Genomic DNA, 24,130 nt, shown 5'->3' with positions numbered 1-24,130 from the left:
CAAACCATTCTAGGATTCTAGGCTGATGGTAACAAGTAAAGTGCCAGAGCATTAGCAAGGATCTACCATAACATTTGAGGGTGGGTGTTGCAGCAGGACCGTGACTTCACTGGATAGGTGTGTGAGACTCATTTCTTAATACTGGGTTGCAAAATTGAGTAACATAATTCATTACAGCACTTAACTGCCGTGAAGATGATTGAAAGCCAAGAAGACAGCAGAGGGACCGGAACCCATGATGCATGCGAACAGACTAAGGGAGATGTGACTGTTTAGCCTAGAGGAGACTCAGGGTGCTTTTACCAATGTGTGTAAATAACTGATGGTGAGAGTAAAGAAAGTGGAGTGAGATTCTTCTATGTGGTGTCCACTTGCACGACAAGAGGCAATAAACATAGATTGAAGTAACAGGAACTTTTATTTAACTGTGAAAAAAAATGGGGGGCTTTTTGCAATGAGAGTGATCAAGCACCTGGGTAGGCTGCCAGGAGAGGGTGTGGAGATAACTGAAGGCCTAACTCATGCCCTGAGCAACATGCTCAGCTGGCTGAAATAACCTCCAGGTATCCCACCAACCCCCAACAATTCTGTGATTTCCCGTGCTTTGATAAGCACAAGCAGGAGAGTGAGGTAAGGATTTCACCTATGTGTAAAGGTCGCTTTAAGAAGCTGCAGTTCGGAGGGATGGAAATGGGGCAAGAGGCCGTACAATCCCCGTGGGTTTAAGACACTACCCTCCACCTCCGGGCAGCTTAGACAGCACCTCTCACCACCCTCACTGCCCCCCACTCCCCGTGGCTTTCTGTGGGAGACCTTGCCTATGTGCAACCGCGCTGCCCGTCCGCTTTCAGCGGGGCATGACCAAGCTGCTCAGCTCTCCTCCCTCTCCCCAGTAAGCGATCCCCTCGAGACCCGTGCGCTCCGTCGAGGCGAGTGACACACGGCGATGACTCCGGCTGGTGCTCAGCCCCGTCAGAACCACCGCACTTCGCTGCTCCCATCCCCTCCCCTGGACGCTCGCGGAGTCGTCCACGGCTCCGAGCCCTGCCCGCACCTGCGGACACCCGCGGGGCCGCTCGAGCCCGCGCTGCCCATTGGCCCGGGAGCATCACGTTGCCCACACCGAGCCGAGCCGGCCCGGGCGGGCTGGGGCTTCGGGACTGCTGCTGATTCACCGGCTGTGGCGGCGTGCGGTCCGGTTCAGCTCAGTCATTGCCGCCGCCGGGTCAGGTAGGAGGGAGAGGGCGGGCGTCATCGCCGCCGGCTCCGTCCGCCTGGCTCCCCCTCAGCGCTGACTCGTCCCGGCGGGCGAGAGCGGTCCTGGGTGGCCGCGCCTTCCGCCCGGAACGAAGCGGTGCTTTGGAGGATGGCCCCTGGACGTGCCCGGTGCGGGTAAGCTGCGGAGCGGAGGGTGAGCGAGGGGAGGCCGGGAGGGAGGAACTGCTCTGCCCTGCGCTGCCTTTCCCGCTCCGCGCTGCCCCGCGGTAGAGCCCGCGGGCGGGTGTGCGGTCCCAGCTGGGCGGAGGAGAGAGCCCCGAGCGCGGTGTGGGGTGCCGCTGCCCCGAGTGCCTGCAGTTCAGCCTGGCTAACAGGCGGCTTTGAGACCGACACCTGTAGACTTTCGCAAGCCTTGAGGTTTGAAGTACCCCTCTAATCTTTATTTGATTCGTAATAATTAAAAAGAAAAAGGCTTGTGGTGGCACTGTGCGTTGGGGTGACGCGGAAAATGCCGTCTGCTCGTGTCACGTTTCTAATTGGTAACGGAGTGGTATCTTCTCACGCTATGTAAGTGTGTATTCTAAAGCAGAAGGGATGGAAAGCACGTAGCTTGCTTGGAAATCATTTTCAGTCGTCTGTTCCCCCCCCACACACACCCCCCCCCCCATCCCTCCCATATTGTATTTTGTTCTGCTCTGACTGCTGAGCATTTGAGTGGGCTCATAAATGTGACCTAAAATGTTTGAAAACAAAATCCAGGAGAAGTTTGTGGCGTGTATGTTGTGATGGTTTCTGTCTGTTTATTGGGGTTCGATTTGTTTGTTGGGGGGTTGCTTGTTTTCCAGATGATGTTTCCCTTTGTGCTTTGGAACTGAAGGGATGAAGGCTCCTCCTTGCAGTCTTAAATTACTTCTCTTAATTTCAGTTTTGCCCTCATTCCTTTCCCCCATGTGCTCTTTCCTGGACTTCTACTGATTCTCATACTCTTCCCCCCCTCCCGTGCCCCCTTCCTTTTCCCTTAACAGTCGTTGTCTTAGCAGTCTCTGGTGAGCAGGCTCTGTTGATGGCTACTGGTATGGTAGGGCAGTTCAGGTCCCTCTCCTGAGCTGTCTGCCCCTGGTTTTGTTGGAGATGATCACCTTGATGACAAGCCAGCAAAACTTCCCTCCAAAAAGTCTCTGTTCCCTGACATTTGCCTTGCTCACCCTGGTGTTATCAGCCCTGTCTAGCACCTGATGCTGGACAGTGACTGGAAGCATAGGCACAGCACTAGTTTGTCATTTCTGCAACAGACATAGCTGGTAGAAGGTTGGTGCAACAGTGGCAGTGCTGTTTTAAACTGCTTTTGCAAGGTTGGTTGGGGTTTGTTTGTGTGAGCACTGAGGCACTTCTATTTTCAGGTGTGTTTCCCAGCCTACTGCTCTGTTTTGGAGGTGCTCCCTCTGCTCCTGTTACTCTCATTTGAGCTTCCCAGAGGCTATATATACAGGGATGCATATTTACATAAGTGCTGTGGAGTAAGCAGCTGTTTTGGTTTCAGTTTGGAGATAATCAGGTAATAGTTTCAAATACTGTTTGTTTTTTCTTGTCTATTTGTGGTTTCTTATTCAGGCTCCTGATCAGAGTCAAGAGAGGTTTTTTTTACCACAGGCCTAAATACATGGAAAGATGCCAGGGAAACGGTAACTCTACATTGATTGAGGACAGTCGGGCTCCATTCTTGCCGAAAATAATGAGATATTCTGGGTGTATCAGTAGCAAGCAAAAATGTGTACAGTAAATCAAGCTCTTGCAAGGTAATACTTTGGAGGAGAATAAGCCAAAATATTAGGAGCTGGACAAAATAATTTGCTGCCTATGTTTTTGCTGATCACCCGTGTAGAATTTGTGGTGTAAGACGTTCTAAGGTGAAGCACACATGATTCTCTCTTAGCTTGTTCAGCAGATTAAATCAGATTTCCAGTCTTTGAACCAATAATACAAGCTATTACTGGCACAATTGTAGTACAAATTTTAGGACAAATAAATGAAGGCTTTATTCTGCATACATAAGGCCTATTACTGCAATGGGCCTTGGCTGTACTGTTCTAATGATGTTTCCTTGGTCTCTAGTTACTTGTTTATAGCCTGGTGTAGGGCAGAGACATGTCAGGGATTAAGAATTGGGGAGTTCAGTTGTGTGCTTGTGAGTCGTGTACTGCTCTGATTTACCTGACAAGAAATACGCATTTGAGACACTACAAGAAATTGTGTGCTTCTTTAGCAGCACTGGAGGGAAGAATTAGACACAAAGACAGGAAGAAAACAGTTGTGGTTTGGAAAAATCCCAAGCCAGTTTGATTTATAATAAACAGCTCCATTTCAGTGACTGAAATTCTCACTGAACTGATTAAGGTGAAATTTCTGCATGGCATTCTAGGCTGACTACAGATGTTCAGCAAACATTTGTCATTCAGGTGTGGAAGGCTTCAAGAAAAACTGTATTTTTTTTTGTATCTTATTTTGTTAGTTCTTGAGGAAATGTAATCCATAACTGACTTTTCAAATTGGAAAGCTTGAGCATTACTTAGCGTCTGAGAGATTACCGCAGGGTGAAGCCGTGGCTGTGAGATAGGCAAGTACGGGAGCAGCTCTGAACAAATGGTCTGTCATACCTTCACTTCAAAGTTCATCTCTGCCAGCCTATCTTCCACTGGCTTTAGTGTAGATTAGGAACAAAGCTGTTTCTGTGGGGAGTGAAGAGGTGCTGTGAGAGGTGTGCTGTGGCCTGTACTCCCGACCAGATTGATGTTTTGTGAAGATTACAGTCTTGTTTTGTAATGGAAGAGGGGAAATGTACTCCGCTTGTCCGCCTCAGTGCTTTGGTGTTCTTTTCACTGAGCCAAAGCCAAAACAGAGCTATTGAAGAAGGCCTGAATGCAATTATCTGTTCCCTGGGCTGTGCAGACCCATGAAGAGCGGCTCTGTGTTTAAGCTCAAGGGCTTTCCTTTCTCCCTTTCTGCCTACTCCGAATAAGGCATCAGGTTGACAGACTTCAGGGTTAGCAAGGAATCCAAAAGACAAGAGACAGTTAGTAAAAAAAAAATCCAAACCTCAATAAAACTAAAAACTCCCCAAACCAACCAACCAACCAAACAGAAACCCTAAACCCTACTTTGCCAAGCCAGGAAAATTCAGGAAAAATGTGCCACAGGGCAGGCCATTTCCAGACTTGCTTTTATAGTTTGCTCTTTCCTCAGTAGTGCATGTACCATAGCTTTTTCAGCTCAGGGTTTTCTGTAACAAAACAGCCTGGGATCTCTCTATCTGTGATTTTATTGCAAGATTAAAAAGTTGTAGTGTGAAAGGTTAGAACTGTCAGCATTGTAAACAGCTGAGGGAAAGGCAAGCTTTTCTTTGGAAAGTGTTGACTACAGTTATGTATACCACTGATGTAAGCATTATAGGACAGAAGAGGTCTCTGAACTTCAGTGCTTACTGTTAGGACTTCTAGTCTGGTTTGTCTTGAGGGAACTTGAGTCTTGAAGATGGTGCATGCGCACATCTAAAGGAGGTTGACTTTTAGTGGGGAGAAGAAAATGTGCTCCGCAATATCCAGAGCTCTCTTTTGACCACAGCCTTGCTGCAGCAGCAGCCGTGTCCATGAGCTGTGTCTGGAACTAGGCTCACTGGATGTTCAGCTGGGACATGTCCAGGACAAGATGTTGCAACGATAATCTTCCCCGTTTAAAAAATTCTCAGAAACTTAGCTATGTTCTTTTCTCTTTAGAAAAACAGATTTTTCTCTGTTTAAAAGAAAGGTTTAATCTTGTTTTCTACTGCGGCTATAACAACAAGTTGTGGGGTTTTTATTTTGTTTGAGTTTTTTTCTTTGTGCAGAGATGTATTATTTGGATGGAAAAGTGAATTCTTCTAATAGATAAGTTTTTGCCATCCTGAATATCAAAATGAAATGTTTTCTGAGCTTAACTGCATACATAAAGCTGGATGATGGATTGATTGTGTAATTCTACCCTAGCTTCAGGAAATAAAGATATGTTAGCTGTAATTCCATTTATTATTTATAGATGATACTGTCTCTTATGACTATATATTCTGGCTGTAATTCTTGAGGCTTCTGTTGTTGGAGTTAAGCTACGCTGTTTGCTTCAGTGTGCTTTGGGAGCAAGTCCCAGTAGGTCTATACTAACTGTTCCATGTCCATTCACTGCCACTGCAGGACTGAAACCTCTTAAGAGCAAAAGGATACATAGCTTCTGCGATGCTACATTAGGTATAATTCAGCTGTCTTCTCAGGCATGGTTTACAAGTGAGCTAATGTAGTATTTGCTCTATGTGATTTCAGATCCAGGTAGTTGTCTGCAAAGTCATGGTCTGGTATGATTTCACAGTAGTTTCTCCCTAACTTCCAGGTGGCCCATACAGAGTTGAACTGCAAAGTGGGCATTAGTGTTTGCATATATCATTATCATCTTCAGGGAAATACTCGGCAAACTGTTTTGGTTTTTTATTTGTTAAATTTTACTTTAAACTCATAATGTCATCGCTTTCAACTACAAATAGTACCTGTGCTATTAGCATGCTAATTATATAGCATGGTGTGGAACCTCCTTTTACACGGCAGCATGCACAGTGCAAGATCCTAAGCATTAGTACATGGAAAAGAAGACATTTTTATAATAATGAATGTGTAATACAGTAGTATGAGGCACGGATGTCTGTAATGTTGCCCTTTCTCATCCTTAGTTCCTAGGATAAGAGATGACTAAACCAGCATTTTTCCTTACCATTGTTATAAAGTCCTTTTGTGATGAATCCAGTATCATTCTTGCTATTTTAGTGCAACAGCTCATGCAGATGATGTGAGCATCAATCACAATCATAACCACTGTTAACAGTAGTACTTCCTTTTCTCTCCAAGAAAAGCCCCAAGTATCATGTACTCAAAGTTCCTATGTGTGATTGATTTTATTTTTTTTATTTTTCTTTTAGTTGTACAGTCAATTTTCAGGTACTTTTTTTTTTTTTTTTTTGCTAAATTTCACTTTTTTTATATAACTTGCTTTCCTCGCTTTCGTTGCAGGTGGGAAGATTGGATATTCCCCTGAAAAGACTACAAGGTTGATCTCAAATCCTGCGCATCTAAGATCTTGAGAATTAGCAAGCAGCAAGGATCATTTGGTTAAGTATTTCCTGCAGACTTCTCTCACCGGTGCTTGGGAGCAGCACAGATTGTACAAAGCAATACCCATGTGGTAGGGATGTAGAAAGATGGCTTCTGTATTACCTTTCAGCTGATGCAGTGCAGAGTAAATAAGTTTGTGCTTGTTTTTTTCATTAACTTCTTTTCCTCTGACTTCAACTCTTAGTTCTTGGGGTGGAGTAAAATGGAACATGGTGTTGGCTGCTTCCCTTCACCTCTATGAAGAATGTTGGTTTTATGGGGACGTAGGGTATATGGTAATAACTGAGTTGTTAACTTCTCATAGCTAATAACTTCTGAGTTAATTGTACAGCCTGGCTGATGGAGCTGATGCATCAAGGTGTAGTGCTAAGCCTTATCGGGCTAGAACTTCTCACAGTTTGGAATGCTACTCCTTTTTTCCTGCCTTTTGAGATCTTCACAGTTTGCAAGGGGCCAACAGTTGGTTTATTTATTCAGTGAAGAGTGCTTAGGCTCTCTGTCAGTAAGCAGAATGGGAGTATGCAGAGAATAAATGTAGTTTTGAATGAAAGTTTACCAGGCTTCAGAAATGAACAGTACATTGACCTGTCTGCCTGGATTTATTCTTGTGTGTGCAGGTCTAGTTTGGAGGTAGCTGTTCCTGTTACATACAACACCAATTTCAGATGTACACAAAGCCAGATTTGCCTTTGTGGCCCCAGTAGTGGGGTAAACCATGAAGTTGTGCTTTGGATATGGTGTGTGTTCAATTATGCCTTTACATTGATTTATTTTGAAAGATAAGTGGCTGTGAGCTCTGTGCAGTGTGTCAGTAATGTCCAGATTGAAGCAAAAAATCTGACTGCAGCAGCATTTGACTCAAAGATGTGGATTTCATTCACATATAGCCCAACTGTCAAACTAGCTTGCTCAAGTACCACTGGCTGGCAAGCTGTGGTCTTGCAAACTTCCACACAGGTTACAAATGAGTTCTCATGAGGGTGTAATTCAGCTCCAGGAGCTGCAGTTGGGTCTCCATGCGGAGTGTCTGGGGACCCATTGACATCCTTTATCTGCAGAGAGCCGCACAATGTTCCAGGAGGCAGCCATGAGCACTTGCCCTTTTTTTCCAGGAGACTGGCCTGCCTGAGTCTCCTGGTTGGCAGTATCGAATACAATCTTGCTCTGGTGTTTCTTGAGTGATCAAAGTAGGGCTTTTTGTTGCTGACTTACTTGCTTCTGAAATAAATGAGCCAGTGAGGACAAACTCTGAATCTATATACATCAAAGTCAACAGAGGGGCTTTCATGTTTGCCTTACCTCCCATGCCCCTCACAAAAGCCCTCAGCAGGGTCAATTGGAGGAGCTCCCTATTATGCCTCAGAGCTGTGGGATGAATCACTGCTGTCCATTCCTGGCAGAAAGAATGCTTGAGTGCATCTTGTGGGGGGGCTTGCTTCCCTGAAGCCCTTATCTGGCACCTGCAGTCCCTCCATGACCTGGTGCAGTCTGGCAAATGCACCAAACAGGTTGCTAGTGTGTCAACTCAGTGCTCTGCACTTCCTCAGGGGATGCAAGGTCTTAATGTTCACTACTTTCGCTATGCTGGTCCTTGTTCCACCGTGCTAACCTTATAAAGTAGAATAAAAAGTTTGTTTTAACATATTTCAGACTGAGGTTTTGGAGGCATTTGGTCAGACAGCTTACAAGCTGTGATCTGCTTTGGGACAATGCTTATGCTTGGCTGTACTGGATGATTTAGAGGCTTTATATGTCCCACAAAGCCTGAGGCACAGGTTAACCTGGGAGCTGGCAACCCAGATTGTAGTTGGCACCTCTCCCTCTGATAGTGGCTGCCTACGGTAAAAGAAAGTCTAGAAATGCTTGTACCATCCATGGTGAAACACTGGAACTTCTAGTCCTAAGAATAAGTGAGGACAAATTCTTTCTGTCCTGGAAGTGGTTATTCTAACCATAAATCATAAACGGGCACGTCTGCCTGGACTGGGAGAGAGATTTGCATATGGCCCAATTAATTCCATCTGCCTGCACTTGAGGTGGAAGAAGAAACATTTTTCATGCTGTTTATATACCCTGTTCTGAAGTTTTCTGCCTGCAGATTCCTGTTCAGCTCTTTTTATGATAATAAAAGTGAGGAGGTGACAGTGAACTTTGGTTATGTCATATAAGAAGTATTTGAAGGAAAGACTCCTCTGGAAGGCTATGAAAGAGAAAAACAGCCCTTAAATAGCAATATGACAGTCTGTCAAGAGACAGGTCATGGACAAAACACTGAGGAGTAGGGGAAAAAGATGGTGGGAAGCCTGTGCAGCACAGTGTAGTCTCAGAGGCCAGTCACAAAATGAAACACAAAATCTTGTAAGAGACGATTGACAGATCTGGAATGGGAGTCAGCTAGGACAGGAATCTTAGGGTTTAAACTGTGCCATTTGCTTCTCCTGGAGGCAGTAGTTACTTTAGTTGATTAAAACTAAGAAAAAACTGAAGCCTAATTAGATATGGTCTTTGATTCCAGGAAATAAGAAAGTTTTCTAGTCACTGGGAAAGCAAAAGAAGAGCTTTACTGTTAACGCAGGCACTTAGACGTACCTCTTTCTGTTGTCTTCTTAAAGGGTTGGAAGCAGAGGATGGGAAACAGCCATGAACTGGGTTGCTCATTACAGCCAGGGTTTTCCTTCCTCCTCTGTGCTTCGGGCTATTTATTCCTGCTGGGAGCTTTCTCAGTTGTAGAAAGAACTTTTTTACAAATCCAAAATGCTGTTTGTGTTCCCTGGGTGAATTTGTGTTCCTCATTTGTGCCTGATTCTTGTTATTTATGTGTGGCCCTCTTAGCACTTCAGTTGCACAGGCTTAGTTAATCTAATTATCCTTAGGAAGGACTGAAGTTTCAGTCATTTTCAGAGACAAGGTGATTTAGGGCCCCCGTAAAGAAATTTTATCTGGGTTCGACTTGCTCTGTGGAGTTTCATTGTTCACAGAACAACTGATTGCAGTATTTCTATGAACTGCATGAAGTCTTCACCCTGCTGGGTTTTAATTAAATGCAAAATTACCCAAAGCTCAATTTGCCTTTATAAGAAGTATTTTGTAATATGTTTCAAGTTGGATGTCCTGGCTCCAGCTGCTGCCACAGATGCTTTCTTTTGGTGTCATAAAACTGCCTAATATTCTGAAAAAAATGACTTTGCAAAATGCAGATCCCTGGTGCAGGGTTGTGTTAATAACACAAATATCTGTCAAGGCAGTTTAATGATGCTCAGTGTTGCATTGCAGTTTCTGTTAATCTGTGGGGAAAATCACTGCTGTTTTGTTTTCCTTTGGTAGTGGCGCATTGAAGCTGATAATTTGCAGAGAAATTCAGGTTGGAAGGGACCTCTGGTGGTCCTCTGGTCCAACCTGCTGCTCAAAGCATGCTCAACTAGACCAGGTAAATCTTTCCTTGTACTAATTTAAATTTCCCATTTCCCAATTTGTATCCATTGCCTCATGTTCTCTTACTCTGCACCTCTGAGAAGAGTCTGGCTCCATCATCTCTGTAACTGTAGGCAGCACTAAGGTGTCCCCAGAGCCACCTTCTCTTCTCCAGGCTGAACAAACCTAGCTCCCTTAGGCTCCCGTGTATCCTGTGCTGCAGCTCCCTGACCATCTTGGTGGCCTTCCACTGGACTTGCCCTAGTGTGTCCATGCTTTTCTGCTACTGGGAGTACTGAAACTGGGTACAGTACCCAAGATACAGTCTTACCAGTGGTGAGTAGAGAAGAATAAACACATATTTTGACCTGCTGGCTGCAGTCTTTGTTAATTCAGCCTCGTATGCACTTGGCCTGCTTTGTCACAAGGCATATTGCTGACTCATGTTCAGCTTGTTCTCCACTGCAAGTCCTTCCATGCAAAGCTGCTCCTCAGCAGTCAGCACCCAGCCTATACTAGAGCATGGGTTATTCCCCTTCTTCAGCTTCTCGTTCCTCTAAGTAGCCTTTTGACTGGCCTGCACATAATCTACAAGTGCACTTCATTTCATCGTAGCATCAGTCCCTCAGTCTCTGAGGGGTACCATTGATAACCAGTTGCCGGCTGGATTTTGCATGGATAATACAACCCTTTGAGCCTGGTAGTCTGGCCAGTTCATCAGCCAGATTTTCATGGCAACATTCACCCTAAGCTGCTGAGGCTGGTGGTCTTTGCTATTTACTACTTTTGAGCTATAAAAGCTATATTCAATCTGAGGAGCGTGGTTTTGATACTTTGTACACTTATGGGCATCTCTTTGGAGGTGAACATAGGTTTTCCTCTTTCCACTGAAGAGCAGCTCTGTGCTGACTGGTGATTGATTGGCCAATCAAGACTGGGGGGGTAATGGAAGGGGATGTGATAGCCTTTTCTGATGAGGCAGTGATACTGGATTTTAGAGGCGAGAGCGTGCCATTATAAGCATGAATGGCTGCTCTTGCGAACAGTGGTGAATAAGAGATCCCCAAAATAAGAAAAGATTCCCTGTAAAATCAAAAGGTGTGCTAAAGTATGTAGTCTTCATTAACACATTTGTACCCACAGGTATATACGTATTGAGGTGCAAGATGTCTGCCCTGAGGTTGATTTCTAACAGAACCTCCCAGCAGGCCTTGTCTAACTCCGATTACACCTGGGACTATGAGTACTATGAGTATGGACCAGTGTCGTTTGAAGGCCTGAAGGCTCATAAATGTAAGTTCAGTAGAGGCATACCTTACTGCAGCTGAGCTTCCCCCTTTTAATGTTCCTACTCTTGATTTGTAATTGATTCTATGAAAATAATCTCTTTTGTTTTTTTGAATTCTCAGCAATTGCAGGTATTACTCCGTTAGAGTCTTTGTTATCCTGTGCCTTTTTGTAGGATGCTTTTCTTGTGCATGAAGGAAGTATGGATTTCTTTGCTGTGGTAGAAATTTGTCAATACTGAGATTACCAGACTGTTTAGAACAGTTTATAACAGCAAATGCAGCCATTGCTGCTTCTGGTGACTACTTGGTATGATCTGTGTTGCTTTGTTCTTGTTCCTGTTAATGCTAAAAAGTGGTGGGCACCCTTACAGCTTTTGGTTTTTAAGGCTTTTAAAATTAAAAAAAAGAAGACATTTCTCCTTCTGAGGAAACTTTTATCATAGGGACTTTCTTTATAGAAAGAGTATTCTAAATTCAGCATTCGGGTAATACTGGAGCTGTTTTAAAGTAGAATAACAAGTGGAGGATGCGACCAGAGAGATCAAAACATCTGGGTAGGAACTGAGAGGAAATTGAACTGGGACAAGCTACTGCAGCTGCACCAGCATTTATCAATAACCTAGACAACGGATTTGGCTTTTACTTTTGGTTTTTTCTTTTTTTTTTCTTTTAGGGGGAGATGGTTGGGGGTGGGTGGGTGGGACAAAAAAGCAGGAAAAAAACCAAGAAACTAATTCAGATTTACTGTACATGTGAGGGGAAAATGGGGGAAATTAGAGATCATCTCTCCCAAGTCGCCCAGAGTTGTATTGTAACACTAAGGAAATCTTAGGGAAAAATGCAGTTGCTACTTCCAGCATAGAATGCGGTTGGCATGCACGGAATCTCCCCTAAGATAGTTCCCCAGGCAACCCTGCAACCTTGGCATATGCTAAGAGAAACTGAATGGAGGGTGAAGCAGAGTGAAGGTCCTGCAGCTGGGCTCTGTCGTCCTCCCTGTGGGAGCGGGAGCTTGAAAGCACCATGCACTGATAACTCGCACACGGCTGCCAAACAAGCGAACTACATTTGTCTTTTTAAAAGCAAAGCGAGAGGATTTTACACCCATCAGTAACAAAGAGTGTGACTGGAGTCACTCAAGCTCCATAGGCATAGAGACAGAAAAATGGAAACTTGTGTTACTGTGAAAAGGCCTGAACAGACACAAGGGCCTCCTACAATGTCGGGATGAACAACACTGGCGAGCAAAGAACTGAAATCAGAAAAATGCTGTGTTGAAGTCATCATTAACCTTTGAGAAGGAGGCAGGAGAGAAACTTGTGACTGAGAGCAATAAATTTAAAACTGAAAATAGTTACCTTGAAACAGAGAGTAACTACCTCGGAACTGAACCCCCTTAAAATGAAGTGGACTGTCTCAGAACTCTGCTTGATCCAGCGAAATGCAAAGAGAAGCATTGTTGGAAAAGCAGTCCTCTGCTGCAGTCAGGCAGACTTGCCAGTCAGTACATTACTCAGACCCCAAGACTTGGGAAGGAGACATTTGGTGTGAAATCATGGGTAGCCCCATTCTGCCTCTTGTTCGGTTCCCTTGAACCATTGCTTAAGAGTGAGGCTGCTGTTCACAGTGATGGGGAAATTCAAGCTACCCCACGTGAAGTCCCCTGGTCTGCATATTCTGATGAATATTTTCGATTTGATGAAACTGCAGGAAAAACATTCAAAACAACCAGGGAATCAGCAGTGGAGTTTGCGTGGCAAGTTTCCCTCATGGGGAGGACTGAATTCTGCTTGGTGAGGAGGAAGGACAAGGCTGTTGGGGCCAGAGGTGTTTCTAACAACCATGCCGGGAGATCATAATTATTGTCTGACTGCACAGGCTGCATTCCGGGCAGGCAGTATGGATCCTCAGGAGAGAGGAGACTCACTGGTAATTAAAACTGCAGGCTTATTGAACTTATCTGAGTCAGTGCAGAAGCACTGATCCAGGGTGGGATGCATACTTTCTGCCTCGTTTATCATGCGAAGGATTCAGACTGGGAAAGGAAAGTGTCTGCAGTGGCAAACTGTGGCCGAGAAAGGCAGATCGGCAGATCTCCCTTGGCTTTGCACAGTCAGGAGGTTTTGGAGAGGTTTTGTAAGGCACAGAAAAACTTGTTGAAGTTATTAACACTTCTTAAGAAAACTAAAGCAGAATTTAATTTTTAGCCTGAGTTGTGTTTTACCTACCCCCCCCAATTCTGCTGATTACTCTCTGTATTTGTATAAAAGTTAGGTACTCAAAAAATGTAGGTTAGCTTTTATCACGCTTCTAATCTATATTCCGTCCTTCCACTTAATCAGAGGCCAAACCTGATTACAAAGATTACTGATTTCAAAGATTAGCTGCTGTGCTTTGCACGTTCCTTCCTTTTTAGCTACGTGTGTCAAGGATTGTGATGGGACTAAAATATACAAGTGATAGTTCCTGCCGGATTGCAGAAGGTGCAGCAGCAAAGCGGGTCTTGGATTGCCACTGAAGTGATTGCCCTTCATTAAGTGTGGCAGCTCAGCTTTGCTGTCTTCGCTTATTGACAACTCTTAACTAGAGAATGGGACAGATGAAATAACCTCTTTTCAGCTGGAGCTTGAAGTACTTATGAAAGAGGTTAATATTGAATCAGTGATCTAGGAACCTAGGAAGGCCCTTTTTTTTTTCTTTTCTTTTTCCAAGTAATTTATTACTTTATTTTTTAACTGATAGGTTGGAGTTGGCTCTGTTCACCTTGGTGTTACTTCATGCGTGCTCAGAGGGCTGAGTTTAATCTAGTTAAAGCACTGTAACTTACGTTAGAGAGCTTAAAGGGGAGTGGACTCTAACTGATGCAGCCTGGCTGTGACACTTGGCCTGTTGTAGCTCATCACTGTTCCTTCTTAAAATTAGAGGTGTGCAACCCCCTTAAAGAGAGAGATGTGTTTTATTTTAAGCTGTTATTTATTCATGATACACGAGGTATTTCACACAGAAGAGAGGTTACTGTTTTGGACCATGATGTAAGACAAACTACAAAAGAGGAAGTTGGAGGCCACTTTTGGCTTAATGTTGACTTAATTATAGGCAAGGACAGGTCCCTAATAATTTAACGTACGTACAAAGGAATTCAGAGGCCTGGTTTTTTTTGAAAACAGAGATATTTACGCAGGGGCCTGTGAAGACAAATGTTGACAAAACAGTCTAGTACACAAAAATCCATTTATTAAGGCAAGTGGAGGGGGGGGGGACAATGAGGTGCTCAGGTGCCACGGGGACTTTTCAAACCTATGACTGCAAAGAAGAAAGAAAAAAAAAGCTGATTTACCAGCACAAAGTGTGTCCTTCGCCTGAAGAGGAGTGAAGGCAGGAACTAGGTTTTGTAAATTACAGCTTTAGAAAGTAAATAGATAAAGATAGCCAGGAGACACCTGTGACTGGCAGAGATAAGAATGAAATCCTCTTTTGTGCCTTTGGAAGAGAAGAAACCTCAGTAATGTTAGAGAGGGGTAAACCAGGTAGGAATGGTCAGGGGAGTCAGAACTGCTGCCAGGATGTTATGAGTCTGTTGCAAAGGAAAGGAAGGCTGCAACTAGAGAAATTCATAGGATACCTTCCCAGTCTAGTTATAACTTGGGACAGTATTATAAATGTAGTCCTACGTACCATATGTTTTGAATATAAATGTTGTGCTATGTACGGTTTTATGTTGAATAAATGTTTAGAAGTTGGTAGGTTTGGATAATTTGCACTTAAATGAAATACGGAAGGGAACTTGGGCCACCTGCTTTAATTTTAAACAAATCCAGACCATGTAACTGATACTGCAGAGGGCTGGAAGTGCCTCAGGAGCCTCAGCAGGGCAAGGAAGATGTAGCTTTAGGCTCATTAAATTAGCAATCCTGCTGGGGAGGAACACCAGAAAACCACAAGACAGCCTCTTGTTGTTCACCACAACCTGCTGGCGGGTGTGAGTTTTGTAGGGAGTAGAAGTTTATCAGAGTCTTGATTTTATGTTTCTCTTGAAGTTTGCTTTGTTTTGAGATTTTCTTTTTTCCCCTCTTTTTTCCTTTAATGTTGCGTTTTCTTTTTCTTGTTTTGTTTTTTTTTTTTTTTTATTTTGTAGGTTGTTTTTTTTTTTTGTGGTTTATTTTGGTTTTTGTTTTTGCAGCTTGATCTCTGTGCATATTTTTTGGACATCTTGATCAGAGTTTACATTCAGGTTATTAATGCAGCTGCGTATCATGGAAGCATGTCTGACTAATTGGTAGGTACTAGTAGCTCTAAGTAGTAACTTTCTTTTTAATGTGACTCTTTCTAGATGAAATTTTCAGCTACTACAAAAGCTGGTAGGGTAGTAGATAATCATGAGATATTGTGTATTAGTAACGCCAAACACAAGATGCATCTTGAGCTACTGAACTCAGACTATGCATATAGAATAATTCTGAGAAAAATGTAGGGCTCGTAATGCATAGACTCACATAAACTAACTCGTAACATTATGCTTTGAGTAGAAAGTAGTGTTACAAACTCCCTGCCCCTCCCCGTCATGGAGACCTGTATGTGAACCATCCTCTAGTTATTTTACAAAGGGTGTTGAGAAGGGGAGATGTGGCAGAGAAGAGATGGAATAAGTGTTGCAGTGGGAGGCTTGAAACGTAATCCCTTTTTCTGGTAAAATAAGGAGATTAAGGAGTGATTTGTGATAAAGTATTTTCACAGAGAACAAATCTCAAGTTACAGCAGGCACTTGGACCTGGCAAAAAAATAGCAAATGGTCTGAACTGATTTCCAGTCTACAGAATTGCCTTTTAGCACAGAAGATATTTCATAGTGGAAGAGTGATTAACTGTTGGGGTCAAGCACCAGGCAGAATAGCCGACTCCATGTTTTCTGGTCTCTTTAGTGAGTCCTGTAGGAGATTCAACAGGCTGGCTAGAGCTCTGTGCTCTGCCTGCTGCACTGGGTCATGTAGCTATACAGCCAGTGTGGATCTTTGAGGTTCAGTAGTAGCTGTGTAATGAGAGGTTAAGGGTAGATCAGACACCTGTCCTGACCAAGGCCTCCCTCTTGCGTGTTTGCACGTCAGGGTTTTTTTAACTTTTACAGTGGAAGTTTTGAATACTTGCATGAACAAAAATTAACCAAAACAATGGGTGAAAAAGTACCTGTGTAATGTGGGTCCTGGACCAGATTATATTTTGGGTTAGTGCTCTGTAGCTTTGGGCCATGCTCATCAGCCGATTGCTGTTTGTTGAGACAAATACGTTTGTCTCACTTGCGCCTCTAGGTTAAGTGTGTGGAAGCTTTGAGCTTCCTTCAGGAGAAACTTTGAAGTTCTAAGTGGACATAGATTCATTGTAAGACTGGTGATTTGGCTATGGGTCCATTTACTACAGATGAGAACAGCAGGAATATTTTAGGCACACAGGCAAAAAGCCATGCCCTTTCTAATTGTTTCTGTATTTGGCTATTGCTTGGTGCCTTCCTCTTAATTAACTGGTGGTTTGACTTTTTTATCCAAATCAATTTGGCTCTCCTGACACTGTATTACTGTTTTCCGTATGCAAGTTGGGTCCCAAATTAAAAATTATCCAAAAATATCTTGTATATGTTGGTTATTGGTATTTGTTGAGGTAGCAATAGTTTTATCTGTGGTTCTATTTATTTCAGAACCCACTATCTTACCCCTGAAAGAAGGGTAGGTCTTCCTCAACCTATTGTGTCAATGAAATGCATCAAACCCCAGAGACCTAATGGCCTGCGGTAGAGATCATTTTTTCAGTGATATCCAGTGATAGGACAAGGGGCAATGGGTGTAAACTGGAGCATAGGAAGTTCCACGTTAACATCAGGAAGAACTTCTTTACTGTAAGAGTGACAGAGCACTGGAACAGGTTGCCCAGGGGGGTTGTGGAGTCTCCTACACTGGAGATATTCAAGGCCCGCCTGGACAAGTTCCTGTGTGATGTACTGTAGGTTACTCTGCTCTTGCAGGGGGGTTGGACTAGATGATCTTTTGAGGTCCCTTCCAACCCTTGGGATTCTGTGATTCTGTGAAACAGCAGGAGTTCAGTCCTACAGGTTCAGAGGTTTTTGCTGAAAATCAGATGACCCTCCCTTCTGAGTTCTAGCACTGAAGCTGTTTCCAAAGCAATGTTTGGAAATGGGCCAGCCATCACGAAGGGAGCTGCTCTTACTTTACTAAAAAAGAGAATACAGGATCTTCCCTCTTTCAGCTTGTTTCTGGTTTGTCCAAACATCTGTAACATTTGGGATCGAAATATGAGCTTCAATGTCAGTTTTGTGTTTAAAAATAGATAAATCTGATCATCTTTCCTTTGTTGCTACCCAGGCATAGGCTGCAAAGTCTTCTGGGATTTGCAGTCATGCTGCATGTGGGGAAGCTTCCTGCAAGTGGAATTGAAATACTGATCATCTTGTTTCCTCTTTTTCACCAGATTCCATTGTGATTGGATTTTGGGTTGGTCTTGCAGTTTTTGTTATCTTCATGTTTTTTGTCCTGACCCTGCTGACGAAGACAGGAGCACCACACCAAGAGTGAGTCTGAAAACGGGAACAAATCCAGCCTGCTAACTAGTGTGTCTATTCTTCTGCAGACCCCAAAAGCAGTGACGGTGCTGATATTGTACTGTCTCAGCATCATCATGTTGTAGTCTGTCCTTATGGAAGGGTGCAGTCTGTCTTTGTTCCTAGCCCTTCTTGGAGACCAGTTCTGTAGAACTGTTATTAATGTGTTCTTTATTTAGCAGCTAGTCAGTAGGCATACAGCGAGAGAAGGGAATAGCTGCATGTCTGCATTTTCATGCTAAAAGGAAGTTGGGTAGGCTGCCAAACAGATGGTTTTAAATTACTGTTCTGTAGATAAACGGGGTCATTTTAGGCACGCTTATGTTATGATGGACTGAAACAGAAATCAGAATATTGACAGAGTATATACAAGTAAAATACAGGGCAGATGTTAAATCAAGGAAGCTGAAGACTGGCAGGCTTACACATGCTTGTGTGTTCAAGTCCAAAAGGTAGGTATTGGTAGTGTTTACAAAATCTTCCCTTAACCCTGTGGCTCCCCTAGTCTCAGAGCGTCTCTGTTTCTGCTGAGAAAGTCCAGTAGATGCTGAAGTACAGATCAGCTCTACATGTGGTTAACACCAGGATCCCCTGAAAGTCACAAACTAATCCTTATTTTTTTCCTTTTTGTTCTTTCTGGCTTATAAGTATGTGCAGACTGCCTTGCCGTGACCATTTATCTGCATTTGCACAGCACGTAGACTGTCAGCATCCCTTCCTCTAAGAAAGTTTAAACCCACATCTCCTCTCAGACTAGCATACCATAAGGTAGAGGTAAAAAACCCCTCTGGAGAGTGAGATTGCTTGCAGGCAGGTAGCAGTGATGAGAAGCTGATTGTGAAAGGCAATTGTTAGTGCTTATCACTTTCTAAAGCAGCCTGTCTATCTCTGCCTACTGAAGGCCCTTTGCTATGCAGTCGTATGTAGACTGGCTCTGAAACTTCATGTAACAGTACATCTCTAGAAAGAGGGCAATATTAGAGAGGACGTTAAGTATATCTTGACCCTCTTCTGTGCTCCTGAGGTTTTGCTTCCATGAGAAGGAAATAGAGGGAGAAGGATTGAGCTTCCCAGAACTGACTTTCTAGTATTTTTCCTCCCTTACTGACTGTCATAAAGTTGCCAGACCGTGGTCCCAAATGTATTTAAAATCCTTCTAAGTGTTGGTATGCTGCCCCTTTTTGCTGGAGATCTTGTTTCTTAGCCAAGCATGAGAGTCTGTATCCCACATGAATTTGAAAGGGAAATAAAGTGATGGAGTCAAATATACAGCAAAGATTTTAACATGCATATTTGTCAAAAGTTTGTACATTCTAAAAATGTACTTTCAGGTAGCAGAGGCCTGCTTGTCATCTCCCACTGTTCTGCTTTCTTCATCAGTTTTCTTGGAAAAGCTTGCCTAGAGAGGTTGTGAAATCTCCAGTTTTGGTCCCCTTTGACATCCAGATAACCTGACCTGAATTTGGAGTTGGCCTTGCCTTCATCAGGGCATTAGGCTAGAGACCTCCGCAAGTCCCTTGCAATCTAAACCTTAACATAATTTTTCTTCAGTTGCTGAAGAGAGCCCACTTACTCCTTTCTGTATTTGTTTTGAACTTTGCAGCTTTGGGAGCTGTGTGCTGCAGTGCTTGCCTATTTACTCTGTGTGCTGAGCTGGCACCTTGCACAAATTTGAGTGCTATTTTTTTTGAGATTTGATGACCAAATGTGTATGGTGCTGGAAATAGATCATCCAGGAATATGGTAAGGGCAGTGAATACTGTTGTTTCCTCTTATTTTTGATACATGCATATAAAAACTGCAACATAAATACCTACCTGTAGAACCACTGCAGACTGTGGTTTTTAGTTTGCTTTTACCTTCTGTCTTTATACCTGACTGGATTCTTCATGACTCATCGTTTCATTAGTGGGCTGTCTTGCAGCCCTCCTTTAGAAATAGGTGTTAATGGGATTCCTAGGCCTTGGGAGAAAGCCAGCCTGATTGATGCATATGTCTCTGACTTCAGTTAAGTCAATTTGGCTGTTCTTTTAAAGTACCATTAACGTGAGACATAAGTGTGACTGGGTTCACACGGCTGGATCCAAAGTAGAATACTCTGATTTCTCTAATAGTATGCTTTTCTTGGCTCAGTATAAAGGGGTACAATAGCATGCACTTACCAAAATTGTACAAGATGCTCAGCATTGGGTACAGCCTTATACCAGAGGAAAAGGGTCAGGATATGGATGGGGAGAGACAGAAATTTAATTAGTTGTGGAAATGATGCCTGTTGCACTTCTGTTTTGTTTGCTTGCACATTAGTATGTGTAGAACATTAGCCTGTGCAACAAAAAGATTGTTGACAAGCTGTCTGAATTTCTGCCTGAAAAGTACTGTCATTCGTCACTCGTAAGAAGACAGGACTCTGTTTCTGCCTTTAAAACCGTCCTTACAAACACACTGTGCAACAAATGCACGTGTTCGTGTACAACATACGTGTTCTGTACAAAATACAAATATTGGCTGATGTCACCTCAAAGCTTCATGCAGCTGTTGAGGCAGGTTTTACAACTAGTTGCAGTAAAGGTGAAATGACTGGTAATATTCTTTTAAGAAATCAGTTGATTTTGGTTAAGGATCGGTCAGTTCCCTTTGAGATGCCAAACAGTGCTATTTTGGGGAATTCGCTACTTACTCCTTTCCATGGTTTGCGAAGTACTTCAGGTCACTTTAGGGAGTGTTTAGGGAAGGGCTGTTTTAGCTATAGAGCTCTAGTGTTAGTCCCAAACCAGTATGCACCTGTTAGATGGGTATACTGGGCAAAATGGTCTGTTTCCTGACAGTGTGCGCTCAAGTCCAGTGGGGAGAATCCACAGCCCAATACTGAATCCAGTAGACCAGAACTCAGCATCATAGGCTGGAATTTTCCCAGGAAAGGAGCTTGGGTTAGTTCATGGGCAGTGCTTGTTTTGAGTGGTTTTGTGTATGTATGGTGCTTGGGGTGTCTGGCATTCACTTTTCCACTCCCTTGTGGGCAGCTTCTGGGACTCAGAAGGTCCCATTGGCACAAATGCTGTGAAATGGATTTGATTGTCCAGGTGGCCGTGCTCCCTTCCACAATAAAGCTGGGATTTCTGAAGCCGCTGTTCTTATTTTGAGGGCTCTGAAAAGATACACGCTGAGGTATACTTGCATGCTGTAATGAGCAAGACTACAATTCCTCCCCAAAATACAGAAAGATAGTGTCTGTGGATTTCAGAAGCCAAAAATACCACTGTGTATTACATCATGTGTTTTCCACTCATGAGCGCAGAATTATTCTCTATTGTATGTCCTTAACAGAATGGTCATTATAAAATTTCTTTGCATCTTCCATTCTTTCGTTAAGATTAGGTTGCCACTGCCAGTCCTGTGTGCCCCTCATACAGTCAGCCTTTGCTCATAGCTCATGGTTTGTAAAGTACTTTCCACACCTATGAACAGGTTTTACTTCTCTGATGGAAGCATTTTAAGCTTTCTTCCAAAATCACTTCTTCCTAGGCTGTTATCCTCTTTCAGTGCTTATTTGCCACCTCTGCTATCCCTGCCATAACACTACAGAGAAACTCTTAGTGACAGATTTGCAAAACCGTATATGCCAATTTGGAATGGCGCTTTCTGTTGTATTATAAGTACATAAATGATAGTCATCAGTTCTGAAAGCTACCACAGTATTATTCCAGTCTGTTTGCCCCTGATGCGCATATAGCAGGCTAGTAGTTACTGGACTGTTTTGCATCAATTTAAATACTATGCTTCTACATGCTTCCCTTTGAAACGCAGAATGAACCATTACAGTTTTGACAAACTTAAAAGACTGCTTTGATTTGAAGGCTAGTGTAACTGATTTTGTTGGGACAGAATTCTTGTTTTATGTGATGGAAGTAAATTAGCATGTTTAACTATGACTGAAAGAGTGAAAGGTTTTCAGAGTAGATTTCTGAAGGTGCCATGAGGCTTTTAAAAGCATGTAGGCAGTTACCTCCTACTGCAGGCTCGAGGGAATTAAATGACAGTGTTCCTCTGAAAATCTATGTAACTGCTGTATGTACTTAGGTGTCCAACTATCCGGCCCCAGTGTCACTTGCTAGGAGTTCACATGTAAACAGTATGATTTATTAATTCTTATGTAACAATTCTTACTTAGCTTTTATTCTGAGAATGTGTTTATAGAGTTTTCACTACTCATCCTCTGAATACCTCTACTGCCATTCAGATGCAAATAACTTGCATTTTGTCATGACAGTATATAAACTCAGCCTGACAAAGAATGCATTACTAGCTGTAAAACTAACATCCAGCACGAGCTTTCCTCACCCCCAGCTGTTTATGGCTCCTGCATAAGGCCATGCAGATTGGAGCTGGTTTGAGCTAGCACTTCTAGAAAACTCTGAGAGGTGTTAAGATCATGGAATCAGCTAGGTTGGAAAAGACCTTTTAGATCATCAAGTCCAACCATTACCCCAGAACTGACAAGACCGTCACTAAACCATGTCAACGAAAGCCTCATCTACACAGTTTTTAACAATTCCAGGGATGGTGATTCCACCACTTCCCTGGGCAGTCTGTTCCAATGCCTGATCACCCTCTCTGTGAAGAAATTGTTCCTAATATTCAGTCTAAACTTCCCCTGGCACAGCTTGAGGCTGTTACATCTTGCCCTATTGCTTGTTACTTGGGAGACTGACCCCCACCTCAGTACAACCTCCTTTCACGTAGTTGTAGAGAGCAATAATGTCCCCCTGAGCCTTCTCTTCTCCAGACTAAACCCAGTTACCTCAGCTGTTCCTCATCAGACTTGGGCCCCAGACCCTTCACCAGCTTCACTGCCCTTCTCTGGACCTGCTCCAGCACCTCAATGTCTCTTGTGTAATGAGGGGCACAGAACTGAGCATGATATTTGAGCTGCAGCCTCGTAAGTGCTGAGTACAGGGGCACGATGACAGCCTTGGCCCTGGCCCTGCTGGCTATGCTGTTGCTGAAAAAAGGTGTCCTTCCTGGGCTATGTGTCTGAATTGTTAAGACTGAGAGACTTTACAGCAGTCTTTAGTTCCAGCTCTCCTCATTTGGAAATCTGAATGACACTGACTGAAGTCGGTGAAAGAGATAGTTTGATGTCCAGACAACCAAGCACTCAAATTATACCTTTAGTGACAGCACTGCTGCCTATGTCTCAGATGTTTTTTCTCACAAGTGTTTGATAAGCCATTCTAAACAACCTGTTGCTACTTGATATCAAAAGGAAGTACTGGAGAGTATTTCTAAACTCATTTATTGAGCTCATTATAACAGTATATTGATTATTAGAAGTGCCATTAAAGAGTGCTGGCATTAACTTATTCACATGGAAAATCATCACAACAAATCAAGACTTAAAATAAGCAGAAAATAATAAATAGTGCTGGCTTTTACAGTCTGTGGTAGACAAACTGTAGGGTTTCCTTCCTTCCTGGTCATAACGGTTGCTGAAAGCAAATTTGCTGCTAAAAACTTGAACGTTTTTACTTTTTGTGCTTACTGTATTTCTCTCTTTGCTCCCTAGCAATGCAGAACCTTCTGGAAAAAGATTTCGCATGAATAGCTTCGTGGCAGATTTTGGAAGGCCTCTGGAGTCGGAGAGGGTCTTTTCTCGTCAAATAGCTGAAGAATCACAGTCACTTTTCCATTTCTGTATTAATGAAGTGGAACATTTGGACAAAGCAAAACAAAATCAGAAAGGTCCAGGTCTGGAGAGTATTACCCACTTCCAGGAAGCTCGCAAGAGCAGCGGTATGTTTGAAGAAGACCTACATTGTCTTACAAAATTTAACATTCCTAACTTTGTGAATGCTGAGCAGAACTCTTCACTAGGTGAGGATGATCTCCTCATTTCAGAGGCACCAGTCATTTCAGACAGCAGATCAGTCATGCAATCATCCCATCGGATCCTTGACTAAAAAGCCTTTTACTTTAAGGCAAACATTCTTGTTACTCTCCAGTTTGAAGCCTTTCATGGACTTCTGGTATTGTGATAGAAGGTATTTCAGATCTGTGTTTTCTACTCTATGTAAGACTGTCTGTGTTCACCTAACTTAGTTTCGATAAGAAGTAAACCACTGAAAGCTTTATTCAGATGCCTTTTGGTTTTGGTTTCTTTTTTTTTTGGGGGGGGGGGGCGGTGTTTTGTGGGGTTTTTTTTTTTAAATCATAGGGTCTCAGAATGGTTTGGGTTGGAAGAGACCTTCAAGATCATGTGGTTCCATTGGGCAGGTATACCTTCTAGTGGAAGGTATTTGCACATTGCACAGGGCCTCGTCCAATCTGGCTTTGAACACTGCCAGGGACAGGGCATCTACAGGTTCTCTGGGCAACCTGTGCCAGTGTCTCACCACTTTCACAGTGGAGAAATTTTTCCTAATAATA

At 43.2% G+C, this 24,130-nt stretch overlaps 1 protein-coding gene across 9 annotated transcripts; it reads left to right on the top strand.

The window, feature by feature from the left end:
• Positions 1-542: 542 nt before the first annotated feature.
• Positions 543-23,841, top strand: MRAP2 (melanocortin 2 receptor accessory protein 2). 9 transcript variants are annotated; one of them, XM_065681319.1, is made up of 7 exons: positions 729-1,392; positions 6,303-6,400; positions 9,729-9,831; positions 9,991-10,151; positions 10,959-11,108; positions 17,578-17,677; positions 23,271-23,841. In XM_065681319.1, exons 5-7 carry the CDS (start codon positions 10,982-10,984, stop codon positions 23,662-23,664), a joined length of 621 nt encoding a protein of 206 aa, XP_065537391.1. In that variant the 5' UTR covers positions 729-1,392; positions 6,303-6,400; positions 9,729-9,831; positions 9,991-10,151; positions 10,959-10,981; the 3' UTR covers positions 23,665-23,841. The 9 variants fall into 9 exon arrangements, with proteins under 9 accessions (XP_065537396.1, XP_065537391.1, XP_065537394.1 ...); XM_065681323.1 differs by lacking the exons at positions 729-1,392; positions 9,991-10,151 and adding exons at positions 2,619-2,773; positions 2,869-3,014; XM_065681324.1 differs by lacking the exons at positions 729-1,392; positions 9,991-10,151 and adding an exon at positions 543-630.
• Positions 23,842-24,130: the final 289 nt, after the last annotated feature.

This window comes from Lathamus discolor, chromosome 5 (assembly GCF_037157495.1).
Source record: "Lathamus discolor isolate bLatDis1 chromosome 5, bLatDis1.hap1, whole genome shotgun sequence".
Classification (NCBI taxonomy): domain Eukaryota; kingdom Metazoa; phylum Chordata; class Aves; order Psittaciformes; family Psittacidae; genus Lathamus; species Lathamus discolor.
Note: the sequence above shows the minus strand (reverse complement) of the source record. Positions and strands in the feature narration are given on the sequence as shown.

Bases quoted from the DNA above. Each gene is read 5' to 3' on its own strand.
- MRAP2 (XM_065681317.1), top strand. The intron at 11,109-17,577 runs GTAAGTTCAGTA...CTTTTTCACCAG, and splicing joins AGGCCTGAAGGCTCATAAAT to ATTCCATTGTGATTGGATTT. The intron at 17,678-23,270 runs GTGAGTCTGAAA...TTTGCTCCCTAG, and splicing joins ACAGGAGCACCACACCAAGA to CAATGCAGAACCTTCTGGAA.